Source organism: Mycteria americana, chromosome 6, assembly GCF_035582795.1.
Source record: "Mycteria americana isolate JAX WOST 10 ecotype Jacksonville Zoo and Gardens chromosome 6, USCA_MyAme_1.0, whole genome shotgun sequence".
Taxonomy (NCBI): domain Eukaryota; kingdom Metazoa; phylum Chordata; class Aves; order Ciconiiformes; family Ciconiidae; genus Mycteria; species Mycteria americana.
The window spans coordinates 17,714,113-17,732,834 of NC_134370.1; the positions used below are offsets into that span (position 1 = coordinate 17,714,113).

Consider the following 18,722-nt stretch of genomic DNA (forward strand, 5'->3'; position numbering starts at 1 on the left):
AATTTTGCACATTTTTGTTATGTTAACAGCCAAACCTTTAACATAAACTCCAAACTGAAATCTTCAGTTGCTTCTAAGGAGCTGCTGTCTTGTTTGAGGGCCTAAGTAAAATCTATTGTATATGTATAAATAATTTATTTGCTTGATTTTATTATGATGACCACACTGTTAACTCAGTCAGTACGTATTTAGTAATATAGGCTATTACCCATATAGCTTAGTTTCTACTTTTTGTTTACTACTACTGTAATTTTATATAGTTTGTGCCTATTTTGGCAACACCTCTGGATCTTTAATAATATAATATATGGTGTCTTGCATCTGAATCTATAAAACACCTCATCAGATTCTTTAAAATCTGGAAGCAGTGGAGCTGCTTTTCCAGTTCTCTGCCCAGGAGTTCAGGTGATTTCATTTACTCCTTATTTTTTTTTCCTCCAGTTTTCATCTGACCTCTTGTTAAGGTGCTGTTTTTTAAGTTAAGGAAATTGCTGACTGGAAAAATACACCTTATGACTGTTCGGAGAACTCAAAATTGGAGGCTTTCCTGTGAAATATATTTTATCTCAAACAGAAATACTGTGCTTGAACTCAAAATCAATCTAGTATCAAGGCATACACAAGGAAGAGCTACTGAAAATAATTTGATTTATGTCATTTCACAGTGGTTACGAAGTAGCTTCCTTGATAATGATTATCCGATAATGGGTATGGTCTCTCAATATTATGCTAAATTTTAGGCAAATAGAACAAGATAATGGGGAAGCAATGTTGAAAATGGGAGCGGGTCTCTTTAAAGAATCATGAAAGTAGAAGGGCCAACTTATCACAAAGGCACCTAAGGCAAGAGGCTGTCTTCCCTGAACCCTTAAAAACTCCTTGTAAATGCTAGCATTGATTATAAGGAATGGACTGCTGACCAGAATAAAATTGCCTGGGGAAAAACTTCACTTTAAATCTTTCAGTTTTCCCTTCAAATGTTTTTAATAAGGGTCACACATGCATGAGCTGCAAAAATGTCAAGAGTCTGTAGCTCTCAATATCCTGAGGACCATTTTCTCTTTAGAATTAGGTTTTCCATTCAAATTTAAAACTTTTGGTATACAGTTGGATTTATTTGTGTTTTTTCTGTTCCTCACATATTTTGAAAAATTCCACACACAGAAAAATTAGCTCTGAAATGGAAACAAAAAATGAAACTTCAAAAGTACTTACAAAACTGTACTTTCCAAATTATGATTCAGGGTGTTCAAAACAACCTTTGTTTGGCTGTTTGGAAAGTTTCCCAGGTTCCAAGAAGTCTTGGAAGCCAGGAGTCCTAGGAGCCCTCCTGGAAAATCCTCAGAGCTGGTTTAGAGCTGATAAGCCCTATTTCCCTGGCTGCAGGTCACACAGCAGATTTTTTAATATCTGGGCAGATGACATGGGAGATACCTGGGAGGTTTTGAATTTGCAGCGTTTCTATCATATTTATGCACAAATGGGTGGATGTCTGTGGATAGCTTTCATTTTAAAACACTGGCATTTTCCAGCAGAAAATTATTCCTTAGAAAAATCTACAGTACGTTCAGGATTTCCTTTTTCTAATGAATGCCAGTACAATCCAGTTAATAGGACTAAAAGTGAAATGGAGTCATGAAGGGATTATTGACATTCTGTTTTGAAAATGCTCACAGAATGTGTAAATCCTAACTAGTAAATTGCTGACACAAACTCTAAGCTTTTCCAGGGAAAATATGAGATGCCAGTGCTGACCTGTGTCATTGCAAAGCTGCAGCTTCCATGCAGGACACTTGATGGTGATTCTGTCTCCAGTGCTCTTTCTCCCCTCTTAGAGGTGGAGCAGCTTCCTGAGATGCTGCCACTAGCACGCTCAGAAATGTCAGTTTTTATGTGATGAGGTGATATGGTGTCTAAATAAATTTTTTTAAAATGAGATGATTTATGTGGATTTTGAAAGGTCTGAAGCACAGTCATTCACTCAAAATTTGATGTCACTGTCACTGGTATTAGTAATAATCTGTTCCCATATTGCATTTAATCTCTGGACTCGGGAGCACCTTAGAAAGCAAAAGAAATACCATCATTTTTATTTCGCCAAACGCAAGGGAAACTGAGGCAAGTGATGAACTACTTACTCATCACTACGTGTAAGATTAGCAGAATCCAAGACTGAGCCTCCAGTCAGGCTCCATCCATCCTCTACCACAATAATAAGCATTGCCTGAGTGCTCAGATCATCCCTCTCCTGTGAATAATGACTAATGCTATTGAAAAGAAGATTCTCACATATCTTAGATGTAAAAATTGTTCACAAATATTTATTCATATTTTTAAACAGCATTGTCAATGTGTAGGCACTCTCAATGTGTGCATTTTTCATTAATATCCTAGCACAGGAACTTGTTGGCAGGCATGTTGCTGTAGCAGACAGTTTGATGTTTAATTTTGAGGAATTTCTACGTAAAGTAAATATTTGATGCGCAGTGAGTACTTTGAGTTTACGTGTACATTTGTCCAGTCAAGGAACAGCCCTGTCCCTTTGCCCTTCGCTCCACCAGACTGCCTGCACTCAGAAGAGATTGTTTGAAATAACAGGTATACGTAGGACAGTCGTCACAATTAAACTGTATCCCAGGAAGTGACTGTAGACATTATTTAGCGAGGATTATTAAATAGTTAATGTTATGGGTATTCATATTCTTGGTACATTTTGAGGAGACAAATAGGGAAAAACACTCTCCTGAAGTCTAACGAGGAAACCGTTTTCTGTAAATGTATCTTTTTGTCATGTGAGTAATTTGATGTTGCGTTGCTGCACGTGTGAGCTTTGCTCCGTCGGCCCGAGGAGTGTGGCCAGTCCACACTAAATCCATTTGTAGGCTGCGTACAGCTTTTCTTCACTGTGTTTGACTTTGCCGCTGTGAGGCGAAGCTGTAGTCTGTGGGTAGAGACTTGGGGCGCCGTGATCAGGTTCCTTTCTTTTACGCTACGTAGTGAAGGGGTCTCTGTGTGGGCAGAGACAGGGTGATAGTGAGGAGGTGAGGGGTAGACATCACCTTGGTCTTTCCCCAGCTGTGGGGCCTGTCATCAGACCTGCGCGCCAGCTCTCTGCAGCCCCTTCTCTGCGCCTCCCCAGTCTCACAGCCAAGCTCTGAGTACACTACTACATTTTCCCTTTGGTATCAGTAAGTCCCAATAGAGAAGAAATTGGAGAAGCACAATGAATTAGTCCATTTCCCCTCTTAGCAAAAGTGCTCTAAACCTGTTGTTTTCGCTGGCTTGTGTAGGACTGCTTTTGTCAAGTTACAGCACATCGTTGCTTATTCCAGTGCCTTTAGCTGTTGGTTTCATTATCATAAGCTTATTCAGATGCTTCTAGCTTCCTCTTTTTGTGTATAATAAGTAATTAGCGTAATTTAATGTGTCGTTGTCATTGCTTTTTCCAGCACAGAATAATAATAAAAATCCAATATAAATATAATCACACTGTAACTTCTTTTATACTTCTGTACATCTCCAGGTAAGTCCTCAACAGTGATCTGGGGTTTGCCAAATGCCACTGCTAAAAATTTCTGTACATACTTATTGATAATGATTTTATGGCCAAAATGGTATCATCAGAGGTTCAGCATAAACAGCATATACAGCATATACAGTTCAGTATATACAGCATATACTTTGGGATATCATAGAGTAAAATATGTCTTTTTCAGAAGCGTGAGATAAAGCCAACTATGACAGCTTTAGTGAATTAGGCAGTGGAAATCTTAAGGAAGAGTGCTTGATGTTTAGCTCAGTTAATTCCAATTAAAGCCTTCACAGTAATTTTAAAATCTAATGTAGAAATGTCCTGTTGCTATTTGCTCTGTTTTTTCCTGAGTATTTTTAATAAGTGGCATCACCTAGATTGAATACTTATTTTAAAAAGGAATTTTTGGCGTTTTTATTGTTAAAACCGCAAAACCTTTCCAAAATATACATGGTAATAAAGAGAAAATTGTACAGAAGCTTTTATCTGTTTATTTAAGCATCCCAATGACATCACAGACGACTCATGCTTTTCTCCCATATTTATCATGAGGTCACTAGATGCCTCATAGTAATTTTAGTTCGCTGATCTCTGTTGTACCTCTCACATGTATATTTCTCCCTGCGCATGGACATATATTAATGTCATGTTTGTTTACATGATTGTGAAGATTATTGTTTTACTTCTCAAAGAGGTAGCGCACATGTGCTATGAGGAAACTGTGTGATAATCTATGTAAATTATGTGCACAGAAGCTATACTTTGCCCTTGGGGGAAATGCAAATTAGAACATTTTGTAGTTTGTTTGTTTTTAAATACATACACTTTTCACTTCAAGGCTCAGGACAGACTCCCTGTTTATTTTCCCATTGCTCATCATTTGTTTTTTCTTGTAAATATCTCAGCCTTTAATGATTAGTTTGCTACTTTGGCAGAAAAAAATGCTTGATGAGTGAAGTCCTCAGAACATAATGTTTGGTGTATTTTATAGCTCTGCTGTAAGGGGATTATCTGCTTGTAAAAGGGTGTATAACACACTCACAACTCGAAAGCATTATAGTGATCTGACAGTCTTCATTCATTTTCTCCTAGTGCTGACTTGTTTTCTTCTGTTACATTAGTGCTTGTAATATTTTTTTTAATCCTGCATTACTAAAACACAGAGTTAACTGATTTTCCTTATATGAAGCAAGAAAAACATATTCATAAAATGTGTTGTTTACTGCACTTGCAGTTCTCTGCTGATGTAATTTTTTGTATTAATAAAATTATTTTTACTCTCTTTAAGTTCCCTTTCAGAGAAACGTTTTAATGTAAGTTGTCTGATTCTGTTTTAAGTGAAGGAGAAAACCTGGTAGAGGTTGTCTCTTTAAATCAGATCTGCAGTGTTGATGGACCCTCTAGCAGGCACGGTAAGAACCATTCTCACCTCTGCAGCAGGGAGCTTGACCATATAGACTCTCACATTCAGTCAAAACGTTTTCCCTTTTAATATGCACTGTACCGGTCCTATTCCCATGGTTACAGCTCGTGCTTCTTTGGTTGCTTCCAGTCTGTTGGAAAAGGAAGGCAGCATACATTTCTTGTACAGGAGTTTAAAACATCATGAAAGCAACCCTGTTGTGATTTGCATTTTAAATGTTTCTTTTTTTTTCTCATTGTACAGAATGCTGTAGCAGTAGCTTCAGTTCATTTGCCACAGTCTGTCTTCTCTCAGTCTTCAGCCTGGCAATCTGTTGATAACTCCACTTGCAAGCTACAGTTTATTGTCTTTCGGAATGGAAAACTCTTTCCTAGCACAGGAAACTCATCAAATCTTGCAGATGATGGGAAACGTAGGACGGTTGCCACACCAGCTGTTTTTGCTAAAATAGGTGAGGAGTTGTTATGCATTATTTCCTTTAATCTAAAAGCTACGGTATACTTGATTATGTAGAGGAGTAGAGTATACACTGTGCTGAGAGGCTGGAAACAGCCTCTTTCTTTGGTACAAATGTTTGCAATTGTTCCTATCTGCATGATTTTATTCCAGTTATCCTGCAAATAAAGAAATGCACATGCTGTATGACTAGAATGCAAATTCTGGACTACTGTTTGTTGACAGTGTTGTTACAGATGCTTGTTTCTTAAAGCACGGTGCTATAGGAAAGAACCTTGTTTTACTCTTTACAATGAAAATTGCAATGTTAATGTCCTAGACACTGATAAAAATAAGGCTTTTGGAGTGGGAGTAGTGCCCTGTTGCATGTATCAATACTCACTAGTATACTTTCTGATACGGTGGATGTAAAACAGGTGTTGTTAAAGGCTTTTGTCTAAATGTGATATATTGTATGTGCTAGTGAGTCATTATTTTGATTAATTATTCACCCAGGCAATTTTACTAATTTTATTTGATACTGAATAGTGCTCTCATTTCTATTAACATTTTTTAAATGTTTAAATGTGACTTTCAAAGTGCGGAATTGTCTCAGCTATTAATCATACCATGAAACTGAGCCGTTTCTGCAGTTACATGGCCAATAGTGTAACACTGGTTGTAACTGAAGAATCTGAAACAAAAAAAGATCTGCTTTGTGAAGGATGATTAGATCATTTGGACACATTATGGGACTGAAATATTCAGATTTATTTATACTATCGCAAACTTTTCTGAATGTGAGCACTTCCCTGGATTTTGACCATTAAGAGTATATGTCTATTGCTTTTTTCCCCATAGTTTAGTGTATCTGATCTCTTTAGACAGCATTCATCAACAAAGGGTTTTCCACTCCATCTCTCTGATTCAGTTTGTTGCTTTTGCAGATGGGTGCAGTTTTGGAAACCTCACCAGCCCTCTTACTATAGGGTTGAGGCACTTCGCACGGGGTATAGACCCTATTGCAGCCTTCTGGGATTTTGACCTTCTAGATGGACATGGAGGCTGGTGGGGAGAAGGGTGCCACATAATTAGTTCTGCAGGCAATATTACCACCATTCAGAGTACACACTTCAGTAACTTTGCAGTGCTAATGGTAAGTATATGACTTAGCAAATATACCTATATTTGTCTCTCTCTCTCTCTTTTGCCATACATATATGTTCTTTTTACATGCATCTGTATCATTTTTACTTGTCAGTAACTGACCTTCTGTTTTCTATGTTTAGTATATGACAGTCTTAAAGAAAGTAAGTTATTTAACTGCTAGTAAGTGAATAAACCTGGTGGTCAGTTTTAATATCCAGAGACAGGCCTAATCAGAAATGACATCAAATTCAGTCTTACAAATGAAAGTTCCATCAAGGAACGATTAGGATGTAATGGTTATAAATTATAGGACAGGGTTTAAAAATGTATACTCCTATGTGCTTTTACATCAGCACATCTCAGAGGCTGGTCTGCTTTTGTTCCTGCCCTGCACTGTGTTGATCATACTAATTAGTTGCAGGCATACCGCAATGTTGAATCATTTAATAAATGGAGAGGAATAACATCTTCTGCTCTTTTAAGTAAGGACAGTGCTGTCCTTGTTGATCCTGTAGGAGTTCCAGTTCGTATACCAATGCTGATAGCCTTCTTACGAATTTGCTGTTCATGAAGAAAAATATTTCTGTGCAGTGCTAACACATCAGCCTGCTTTGGTCTGTTCTCAGTCACACTTACAGTTCCCATTGCAGTTATTTAACTATCCTGCCTAACAGAAAGTTACCTTCATGAAAGCAAAAATATTAGGCGTGCAATAATGACCTGTTATTATTCAGAGAATAAAGGAAAGCAAACAAAAAATGTTTCTAACATATATAGGTGAGAAAATGTTTGCACCATTAAAAATATTTTTTATAAACCAGTTGTAAAAAGATTAGCCAGATGTGTACTATTAATACCAGATTGATCCTGAATGCTGGTGCATGATTGCACTGTAGATGCTGCTTGTGTACATTACAGAAATGTTTATAGTTGAGTAAATAATGTATTGTGTGTATGTGTAAGGGACAGCAAACATAGGCGACAGGAATTGCGAGGACGTGTGCAGAGAATACCAATCTGCTGCTGTCAGATGGAGCCCAGATGGCAGCCAATCATAGCACAAGGCTGTGGCACCCACGAGTTAAATGCGGATATTATCGTCCACTTCGTAAGAACTGATTTCCCTCAGAGTTACTTGAACATTTTTTCACCCATTCCAGAATTGTTAAGAATTTAAGATTCCTAAGATTTGATGACATCAAATATTCCTCATTTTCTACAGCTTCTTTGAATTCCCTTTTTTTCCCCCCAGCCACTTGTTTCCCCGAATGTGAAACATAATTTTGCTTTGAGGATGTTTTTCTAAATTCATTAAAGAAAGCACCTGTTGACTTTGCAGGTGCCACACCCAAAATGGCCTCCTCCTCCTTGGGCTGCTTGGGTTCAGCTTGTTCTTCTTAAACTTTGGGTAGTTATTAAATGTTAACTAATTGCTTGCAAACAACCAATTTCATGGTTTCATTTTGTTTGCAAAAATCGTATACTGATATAAGGGCTATGATTAATTTGTGTTTTGTAAAGCCAAACGCACATTTATCTCTGATAAGATGTAGCAGATTGGTTTTTCTACAACCGTAAAGGCAACTGAGGCACCTTTTGCTGCAGCTTTTGCATCTGGTATGTAATTCTGTTTTAGGTCTTGTGTTTGTTTGGTTATGGTAATTCAACTTTGCTTTTTTTCCTGTGTGCATCTTCCATTTTTATCTGTGCAAGACAAGAAAATAGAATCTTAGACTCACCCTTGCTTTGCAATTCATATGGTAGCAAACAATGTGGTATGTTCCTTAGCTTGTTTCGCAGTCACTTTTAAGAAAAAAGATGCCTGGCCTCAAGTCATGTTAATATATACATACACACTCACAAATATGTCTTCCAATAGCTGTCTTTCTAAACAGCTATCGGAAAACTTTTGTAGCTTCGTTATGTGTAATCACTTTCATTCAAATGTTATTTCTTAATCAGTGTTTTGTGGCATAAAGTCAGGGATTGTTTTATTTGATAGAGACTACGCTTTTCTGGGCAGTTCAATTCTCATACCAGAAATGAGAAATATTTAATTGTTCTGCTTAGCTATTAATTTGTAATATGAACAATATAAAGTGCCTATGTGTATCTTCTTAATTTATACCTGAGTGCCTAATATATTTTAAAATACTAACAAACTGACAGCAAATTCAGAATAGCTAGCATATGGTATGTAGCCAGTGAAACTAGCTACAATATCATGATACATGTTATTAATCTGTAATTCTCTAATCTATTAAACCATAAAAATTCATAATTGATTATTATGTTTTGGGGTAATAGCAAAAAACTAAAGTAGCATCTGTAAACTGAAGAGCAGCAATAAAGCAACAGTGATGAAGGTTTACATTACCGTCAGAATAATGTATATCCTGCTGTGGAACAAGATGAAATAGAAGCCTCAGTTAATCCAACTGTCCATTTTATAGCTACTACAGCACATATTCTGATTTGTCATCTTTTTAAATAGTAAGGCAATGTTCCCTGAACTGCTTTTATAAAAGTTGTTTCTGCCTATGAACAGTAAAAGGGTTAAAATAAAGGTTTCGTAGAGTCCTTTTTTAGAAAGGCAGTAATCAAGGATTTATCAGCTACGATTGATAATTAATAAGCATGAGCATACTTCAAGTGAGAGGATTCATGTAGAGCCATTTCATTTCTCTCTGTGACAGTTGTTCAAGTGATGTCAATGAGAGAGAGAGTTACAGTTTGGAGGCTGGGTTGGAAAGGAGGTACAAACTCCCCTCACACTCTCACGCTTTCACTCTGCTCTGGGTTGGGCCAGTGGATGGAAGTACAACAGAAGTGTCAGACATAATAGAACATTATCTTTTTCTGATCAGCTTTTGAATGGCATGTCCTAGGGGTGAGAGTAAAATACTGTGAACTAAACTCCCGATTATATTCCTGCCTTTCCCTTCATATACTGTGTGTTTAGACCAGTCCCCTATTTTGTCTTTTCTTCTGTTATCTGTAGGAGGAAGACAGGCAGTCACACTAATTTCTTTTGGAGGTGGCCAAAGCCCTCCAGGGTCTTGAACTATGAACCTCTGCAATATGATTTTCTGTTTTAGAGTAAAACTATGAACTTATATATTCTGAAGCTTTGGTATATCTAATTATAAGTATTTGCTCTATAAATACTATGTATTTGTGCTCTTTTGTGAACTGAGCTGTATATCAATATTTTAATTTTTCAAAACTGTTTGTGTATGTTATGACCAATCTAGTGCCCTGTAGCCATAGTATATCTGAGTAAAAATTCTTCAGGAGATAACGAAAGTATCCAACAGCAACACTGAATTTCAGAATTTGCTGAATATGTTTTGACATACATTGTCTTTTGTTCTTCCTTTCATTTTTCTTAGAACAGAATGGCAATTCAATGGTGATGGATATGACTGTAATTGTATACAGCATTTCCTTTTCCCCCTCAGACTGCTTTGTCAATAGTAATTCCCCCAAATCTGCCAAATAAACACTAGTAAAATTCTTAAATCTAAGTATGGTACTTCTCAATTAACATAAAATGGATTAATAAATACTGTTAATATTTTTAATTGTAATCCTGAAGATAGCTTAAATGAACAAAAAATCATAAACTACTCCTTTCCTGTTTTGTCACAATGTATCTCATTATTCCAAACAACATAGGTGGGATTTTTGGGTTTGTTTTGGGTTGGTTTTTTTTTTTTTTTTCCTTTGTGAGTGTAAGAAGTCATTGTTTGCAACAGTAGCATACATTCAGTGGATGGCTGTTTGAGATAATTAGGGCTGAGGAGACTGAGCTGACAAAAACAGAGCAAATTTGAAACTGTTCTGGAAGCAAGCCTTGGAAAACTGTGTGAATGAGAAATTGAGAAGAGGCAAGATACTAGGAACAGATCATGCTAAGAGTTAACAGGATTTTTCCCCTGTTGTTTTACAAGCATTCCCTGAATCTTTTAAGTCTTTCCAAATTGGTAGGATCACAGTACCACAAAAGCTAAGTTTTCAATATTTTCAGTGTGACTGGAAACAATTGCAGAATTTCTTAGGCCTATTCATGAAGTTCAATTCTGAAAACAGTCTTCTAAACTTCCATGTTTCAGGTCTTCTCCAAATTAAGCAGCCTGTCTAAGCCTTTTGAGAAATTAATTCATGAGTCGGGGAAGTATTACAGAGATGTCATTTAGAAGGTTGACATAATTACAGTATTTGACATTTTCCCCATAGAGAACACAGGGTTTTCTCATAACAGGCTGTGGAAACATGGTTCAGTACTTTGAAAAATCAGGCTGCTTATAAAAAGAGGTTTAAGAATGAACTTTTCATTTTTTTGTGTATTTAAACACCTACTTTTACACCTACAGAATAGACTTTAGCAGAGTTTAAGCGCCAAAGACTATGGAAGTGATCCAGAAAGTTTACCTGCTATCTGCAAAATTAACATTTGGTGTAGTGGGAACTGCAAAATTCCCCGGAGTGAGATTCCTCTGCATGTGCATAGATGCTTCCCAGTGTGAAGAGCTAGATTTGTAAGCTCTGCTGTCATTCAGAGGCCTGGCAAAGAGGCACATACTCTTCACCTAAGTCCTCAGCTGGCATGTACTGCTCACCTAACAGAGAATACTTAGCCCATATGGACAGTATTGAGTCCAGCTTCCCAGAAGAGGTTGCTTTTTTCAGAATATTCCTGAATGTGCCAATCTTTTGCATGTAGCCTTGGAGTTAGAGTACTCATAAGAGCAAGATCTGGCTTTTATTCCTTTCTCCTTGGATTATATCTACTTTTTATTAAATTACACTTAATAACATGTGCTATTTGCTCTGTAAAATGCATAAACTGACTTGGTACTGGGGACAAAAATCCAGGCTTGTCTCTTTCAAAATGCACTAACTTTATAACAAATCAAGCCTCTGGCTCAAGCTCTTTCTTTCTGTTTGCTCTTGCTTTCTGTTGGCTTAATGTATCTTGCATTCTTGGTGGTGCAGCTTTGACCAGAGGGTAAAGGGAGACTATAAAGGAGCTCAGTAAAATGGCCCAACTCTTGGGAGATAGGAGATGTAAGTTAAAGACCTAGAATCTAGGTCTTGAGCCATCTTATTGTCTTGGTGCCTTCTACTGAACTCCTTCCAATTTGTAAATGTCTTGTACTGAAGTGCTCCAAACTGGGCACACTGGTCAAGATTTGGTCTCGCAAGTGGTGAATAGAAGGGAATAATGACTTCCCTCAGCCTGCTGCCTGCACTCTTGCTAATATGGCCCAATAGGCGGTTCACCTTATGTGTCACAAGGGCTCACTCACTGGCTTGCTTTCAGTTTATTGTCCACCAGGACCCTCTGATCCTTTTCTGCAAAGCTTCTTTCCAGTCAGTTGTCCCCCAGCCTGTACTACTGTCAGAGTTACTCTGTCCCAGAGACAGGAAACTTTTTCTTTCTCTTCATTGAACTTCATTCCTCCAGCCTGTTGAGGGCTTGCCAAATGGCACTCCTGCCCTCCAGCACATCAACTGCTCCACTCGATGTGCATTGCAGTGCTTTCAGCTCTCCATAAAGACCCAACTCTATGAATAATTTCCATATTCTGGTGCTCCTAAACATCCTAATATTTGGCACCTAATTTTTAAGTTTTGTTTTAAGTAGGAGGAATCTAAGTATGACTAGGAATCTAAATCTTACCATAACTGATGGTTCAAATGCACTTGTGTTTCTAAGTCTCTGTGGTGCTTAGATACCACTTCCTTGGGGAACAGAGTTTCAGGTGTCCTGCTTTAAGCACAGAAACCAGTTAGACTATACTTTCTAGTCATACTATTACAAGCAACATATTAATATATATGTTTATATATATTAATAAATGTTTAATTTGCCCATATAAGTAGATGGATTACAAAAATTTACCACACAAAATAGATTGGTTTTAGCAGCTGTGATTTTGTGAAACTACCAGATATTTAGTATTAGTTCACTGTATCTTCCCCTCAGCTTTCTCAGCATCTGCTATTAGATGTCTCAGGGCTGCCTTTGGTATGTAATTTGTCTATACCTCTTTATACTTTCATATTGAGTTTTACCTGATCAGTATAGATGTGTCTGTTTCAGTCAATTTTTGAAATGAAGTCTCAAGTAAAAGTGAGTCCCATTTGTACTCTGATGTTTTTATAATTCTCATTGCTGGATGAAATAGCTGATAAAAAGTCTTTCCTGTCACTAATTTCTATTGTGCCTTATATACTATGGTGGCATTTACAGCTGAAACAAGCTGGTTTCATACCTTCTTATAAGGGTGAATGAGTGACAATTTCTCATTAGACAACATTTTACTGGCCTTGTACTTGCAGACAGCAGTTTGTAATGGTCAAAGTCCTGTGTGTATGCATTTTCCTGTAGATATTCCTGCCATTTTTCAATATCATCATCATTTGAATCCCCTCTGGGAAATAAAATCAAACCTACCTTTTTAAAATGTAACATACAATTATGCTGCTTTTGTGTACAGCATAAAAAAAAATAACTTTGTTTTCTGCATGCTGTCTTCCCCAGGGGAAGATGACAGATCAATAAGGTTTAATTATCATCAAAAAGCAGACAAGATAAATTTATTATATATCTATAATGAAATCAGTTTTCAATATACAAAACTCTTAAAAAGGATATTCTACATTGGCAATAATGCATTATGGTACTCAAAAGTTTTACCACTTATGTACTGTACGAGATTAGAAAAGAGATAATAATAAAAAATGAATATTTTAAAATAGAATTAGCTTTAAGATGCTGATTGTTCTTGATTCTTCTGCAGGCAAAATGGCTGTATTCCTGCAGGACATATGGCATTTGCTTTTATATTGATGTTCAAACACAGTGATTGGTTGATCCTTGCATTTACACTATTAAAAGCTAGTTCTTTAGTACACTGGGTGATGCCACCTCAAGTAAAATAGTTTTCATTTGTTGCTACATCAATGTGTAGCTTCACTGTGTTTCCTTTTTCACAACTTTGTTAACTTTTCAGAGTATTTTTTCAGAAATATCCAAGATATTAATTTCTTTAAATAACTGCACTGTTACTACTGTATTAGTTACAGTAACAGTTTTCTTAATGCACAGAACTGAAGCAAGTGTGTATATATAAATTATAACAAAGTGTACTATTGGTGTACCAATATATGATTATGTCAGTAAGAGCTAGAAGTAAATATTTTATCATTTTCAGCGGAGTATTTCTATTTAGATTGCCCAGTATTTACGTTACTACTCTAGTAATGTAAGCCAAAATTGTACTGAACATTTCACTCTGTAAAAGAACTAATGTGGAGATGATGCAAATAAAAACATGGGAGAAGAGATGGTCAAAAAAAGGGTGCTTGAGTGGAGATTCAGTGGCAGTTCTGAGCCAATAGACTTTTAAAGAATTATTTGAAATTTGTGAATTCAGTATATCCTGAATGTATATTAATGCACACTAAAAAAAAAAAAAAAAAAAAAAAAAAAAAATCAAGAGAAGGCCTCAAGACCGTAGGTCTGTCGCATTAAAAAGCTACCACATCAAAAGACAGAGTTCTTTTCCTCTTCTATTCCACTTATGGTTGAGGGAAGAGTAGCAAGAGATGTTAGGAGACAGCAAAAGAGTACCTCTGTGACAAGTGACTCCACCTCTGACTTTGAGTCTTGGTGAACTTGGCAGGGCTGGGAGAGGACTTGTGTGTAGGACAAGTGGTGACTGAGCAGATTTAACTGAGGTACACACGCAAGCTGAGGAAGTACTTGAAGAGAAATGGGATGTGATGACATATATTTGCCATCTTGTTCATACGTTATTTGTTCATTTTGATGGTCTTTTTTATATATGTTGTAAGTTGCTCTGTTTTAGAACTCACATTAATATGCATCTGGAGAAACTGGTACAATCAATCTTAGGAACTTTAAAGCTAGTATGAAGAAAAATAATGACTACTAGGGCATCTGTTACTTCTAAGGACCTTTCTGGAAGGTAAACGGAACAGTACCTTTCCCCCAATTTAGTAATTGCACATACTGGTGAACATTAGCTGCTTGTACATGGACAAGTTCATGTACATAAATTATGGTGCTAGAAATCAGCTCTCTGCATGCAAATGCAATTTAAAAAAATGTATTAGCATTACAGTCCTAGTCTCCAAAGGGGAGATTTCACCTCAGGAAAATAATTTATTGAATCTTCTTCCAGGGGAACCTAAAACTGACAAATAAGAAAAAAGTCTTTTAGATGTATGCCAGTATTTTCAGTGTTAGAGTTTGCTGGATTGTCATATTCAGTACTTTTTCAGATTTTAGCTTTTTCTGTGCTGGGATGTATATTCATTTTTGTGTGCACAGTTAGTGCCACTGCACATGGAAACTGGCATGTGGATGACACTTTGTTTGCATTCAGGTGATAGTTTATATCTAATTTATAGTACTTGTTTGCAGAAATGTAGTGCCACAAACAGATGTGACAATGTAGTACAGTGAACCTCTAATGTTTGGCTTAATTCAGATAGTCTAAAGATATACTGTTTTCTGTAACGGGCTCCTTTTGCTTTCCATCCATCACACCAGCAGATTTAGCTCTCATTATTTCTTACCTGTGATATCGAGTAATTTAGAATGGGAATTTGATATGGTTAATTTTACAAAGATATTAATAACTTTTCATTATGTTTTTCATGAAGAATTGTGTCAGTAGGCACTAGCAGGTCCAAAAGGAATGCATGGATCTTTACTCTGCTGTTAATATAGCTGTCAAGCTGCTTTTGAATTGATATAGGTAGTAGAGTATTTGCCACTAAGTGTGAAGGTCACTGGGTCAGAGGAGGTGTATCAACTGGGAATTATATTTGAATATAGGAGCAAGTCAGTTGATATTTTGGGTGTATTCTCATGGCTTTGTTTCTTTGAGTGGTTCTTCTGCAGCTATGTATATGCCATTTAGAGACCTTTATGGTAATTTGATATTTTGTACTTAATATCCTAGTAAAATACACACATAAAGTTCATGTTATCAGAAGGAACAGATATTGCTAATGCCTGGAAGATGTAATATTCTGTGTATTTTTTCAGACCTTTTTTTTTTAATTAGGATATGTCTTCTTGTACAAAAAGGTTAATTTCTGTCTTGCAAAATGTATACAGATGAGGAAAGAGCAGTCTGATGTTATTGAAAATTCATGAACTATATCTACATAAAAAGTTCATCATCTTATTTTCCTGCTCTTGAAAGGGAACAGCTAGAAATGACAGGACATATTGAAATGAAGTCTCAGAGTTTCACACATGCCTAACAATGTTAAATCATTTTTCTTTCTCCATAGGATTTTAAGACAGTGCTGTCTTTCCCCCAGTACCCAGGGGAGTTTCTGCACCCTGTGGTATATGCATGTACTGCAGTTATGTTGTTGTGCCTGTTTGCTTCCATTATCACCTACATTGTCCATCACAGGTAAGAATTCAATTTTAAGCACTTGTGTTAAATGGTCAGCATTATGCTGAGGTATTTCAATTTTTCTAACCCTCACTGAAAAGATAAATTAAAATTATCTGAACTACTGTTGGATAGTAGTATCAGCAATGTGATTTACACCAGAGAAATCAAAAAAAGGTTATGTCAACCTTTCTCAAGCTGTTCCCAAGCTGTATCTTTCCTTAGATGTATGTCTAAATGGTCTGCACACTGTTCCTAAGATTTCTAACTTGACAGTTCAATATGAAACCACGAGCACTATCAAATTGCTGTCTGGCAAATTCCAGTCAAAGAGCAGCACTTTGGACAGCTACACTGGCAGTATTGGCTTCTAAGGCCATGTTTGGTTGAAAGACTTGGTAACTATGATTGAATAAAAGACATTTTCTTTGTCTTCTAAATCTTCTTGGTTTTAGAAAACTTGTGTTTTCCTTTATATGAAAGATTTATATAAATGCCATTTTAACTACATACTTCTGTTAAAGGCCATTAGCAATTTAAAAGAGTAGGAATGTATTGTACTGTAGAAGCTGCTAAATATTAATTAAGTGAACTTAATGCAATGACTTCTGATCTTCAGCTTCCATTTAATCCTTTAGAGATGTCTTGTTAAAGTTCTGCATATCTGAAGCTATGCAATAAGTCTTTTGCTTTTATTACTCTACTTTAAATGCTTGATCTGGTGGAGGAAACTTTAAGTCAGTAGACCCTTGTCAGACTCTTTACAATTTTTACCACTGATTTTACCTTTTTACCAGTGATTTCAATGCTGTATAAATCAGACTCTGTCCTATAGGTAGATTGCTAAGTAGATGTTCAAGAATCAGAGAAATTATTTCTATCATATTAAGCATTTTTTCCAAAGCGTAATTTTCATAATAGATATGTTGGTTTTTAATTTTAAGATGTGGTTTTTCAACAGCACAATCCGAATAAGTAGAAAAGGATGGCACATGCTTCTCAACTTTTGTTTCCATACTGCTCTTACATTTGCTGTTTTTGCTGGTGGAATCAATCGCATTAAATATCCAATTATATGTCAAGCTGTAAGTATCTGCGTTAGTAATTCTTACTAATAGAATGAAAACCTGAAACTGTATCTTTTACATAGCACTGATAGTTCTCTTTCTTTCATATATTGTTCCTGGATCTGAAGTTCTTCAAAATAAGTCATCATTATAAGCAAGTCTTTTAAAGGCCAGCACTGGGAGTGTTCAGTGTTTGGTTGTCACCTGAGTTTCTGTGAGAGGCTGACCAATGCATTAACTTCTCTGCAGCTCAGATTTCCTTATTTAAAAAAAATCCCTGAAAATCATAATATTTCTCTGTTCTACAGCATAGTTGAAAACTATGATTCCCAAATATTCCTAATGTCCTTTCTGATCTTTGGATTGAATGCGTGGAACTAAAGTTACTGCTGCTCTTTTGTAATGTGTATACCATTTGCCTAAGGGTCGCCCTGGCTTCACCGGGTGATCCCTAAATACATACCTGGGCAGCTTAATGTTTATAGTATGATTATGTCTTTTAATTACAACTCAAGCTAAGGAGACAAAGCAGACCAGTACACTTGCAATTTATGGACCCCTGTTTGCACTGCTGGACTATTTAACATCTCTTGCTTCATCCTTTCTGGTGATATAGTGCTGTGAGATGCACAGAGAGGGCATGGCTTCAGCTGCTCTGAATATAGAGGCTGAGTCTGTACAGTTCTTAAAGAGAGTCATTTCAGTCACCTTCTGTAACACCTGATAAGGGCTTGTTGCAATTTGCTTGTCTTAAATATTTCTTCCTCTCGGATTTTGTAGAAGTGCTCTAGATCTCATGAATGTTGTTGGTATTTACCTGTAGTAAAGCACTTTATTAAGCCAACATTCTCCCAGATATTTTGCCTATCACTAATCTGGTTCTTTTGATTGGCTTGAATGGGTGTAAACAGCAAGAGTTGCCAGCCAACAGCAGAGTCACTGCAAAACTTGCATAACTAGTGTAAGAGTTATCACTCTAATTTTTAGTGAGATGCTTTGGAAGCCTTTTGTCTATACTTGTTCATGGCCATCAATAAATAGCACATGTAGATCTGTAAGCACCTGTAACGTTCTACATGCGAAGTCTACCTATGTATATTACATGGTATTCATTTAAATGACACAGTTGTCCACTAGATTATTCTGAGATAAATATCTCACAATATCTAGTGTATCGTGTCATAATTAATCTGTGAGTTCTAGCAAACTGAAATATCACTTACTATTGTCTTTATCTGCAGTTTGCAAGTGAGGGTAGCAGATTAGTTTGTAGGGCAGCCATGGCTGTGTAATTACACAATGACAAATGACCATCTGTTGTTACAATCATTGTCTGGTTATTTACTTTGCAGATTGTATGGTAACAATGCAGTATTAACAGCGATAATGAAAAATTGATTGAGATAAATGAGTTATTAATAATCTGAGTAATACATAAACTACAGGGGTATCTTCATAAGGTGCATTATCAGTGACAACTGTTTCTTGCTGTGGTATAGGGCCAGATCCTGAGCTGCTGAGAAACATGCACACTTAGAGAAACTGAATGGATTCATTCACATATGCCTTCTAATCAGTTTCTTAAAGTTATTTATTTACCTGACACCACGCTACATCAACAGACAATATAATCAGCAGTTAAAATATAGGACAGATACAGGACATGC

The 18,722-nt window shown here is 36.4% G+C and overlaps 1 protein-coding gene across 1 annotated transcript in view; it reads left to right on the top strand.

Moving 5' to 3' along the window:
* LOC142410907 (adhesion G protein-coupled receptor A3-like) overlaps positions 1–18,722 on the top strand; it is a 294,504-nt gene that overhangs the window by 236,629 nt on the left and 39,153 nt on the right. Inside the window, exons 13-16 of the mRNA XM_075504087.1 lie at positions 5,199–5,406; positions 6,338–6,546; positions 15,879–16,006; positions 16,950–17,073. Coding sequence (XP_075360202.1) covers positions 5,199–5,406; positions 6,338–6,546; positions 15,879–16,006; positions 16,950–17,073 — 669 coding nt within the window. The remainder of the gene's footprint in view (positions 1–5,198; positions 5,407–6,337; positions 6,547–15,878; positions 16,007–16,949; positions 17,074–18,722) is intronic.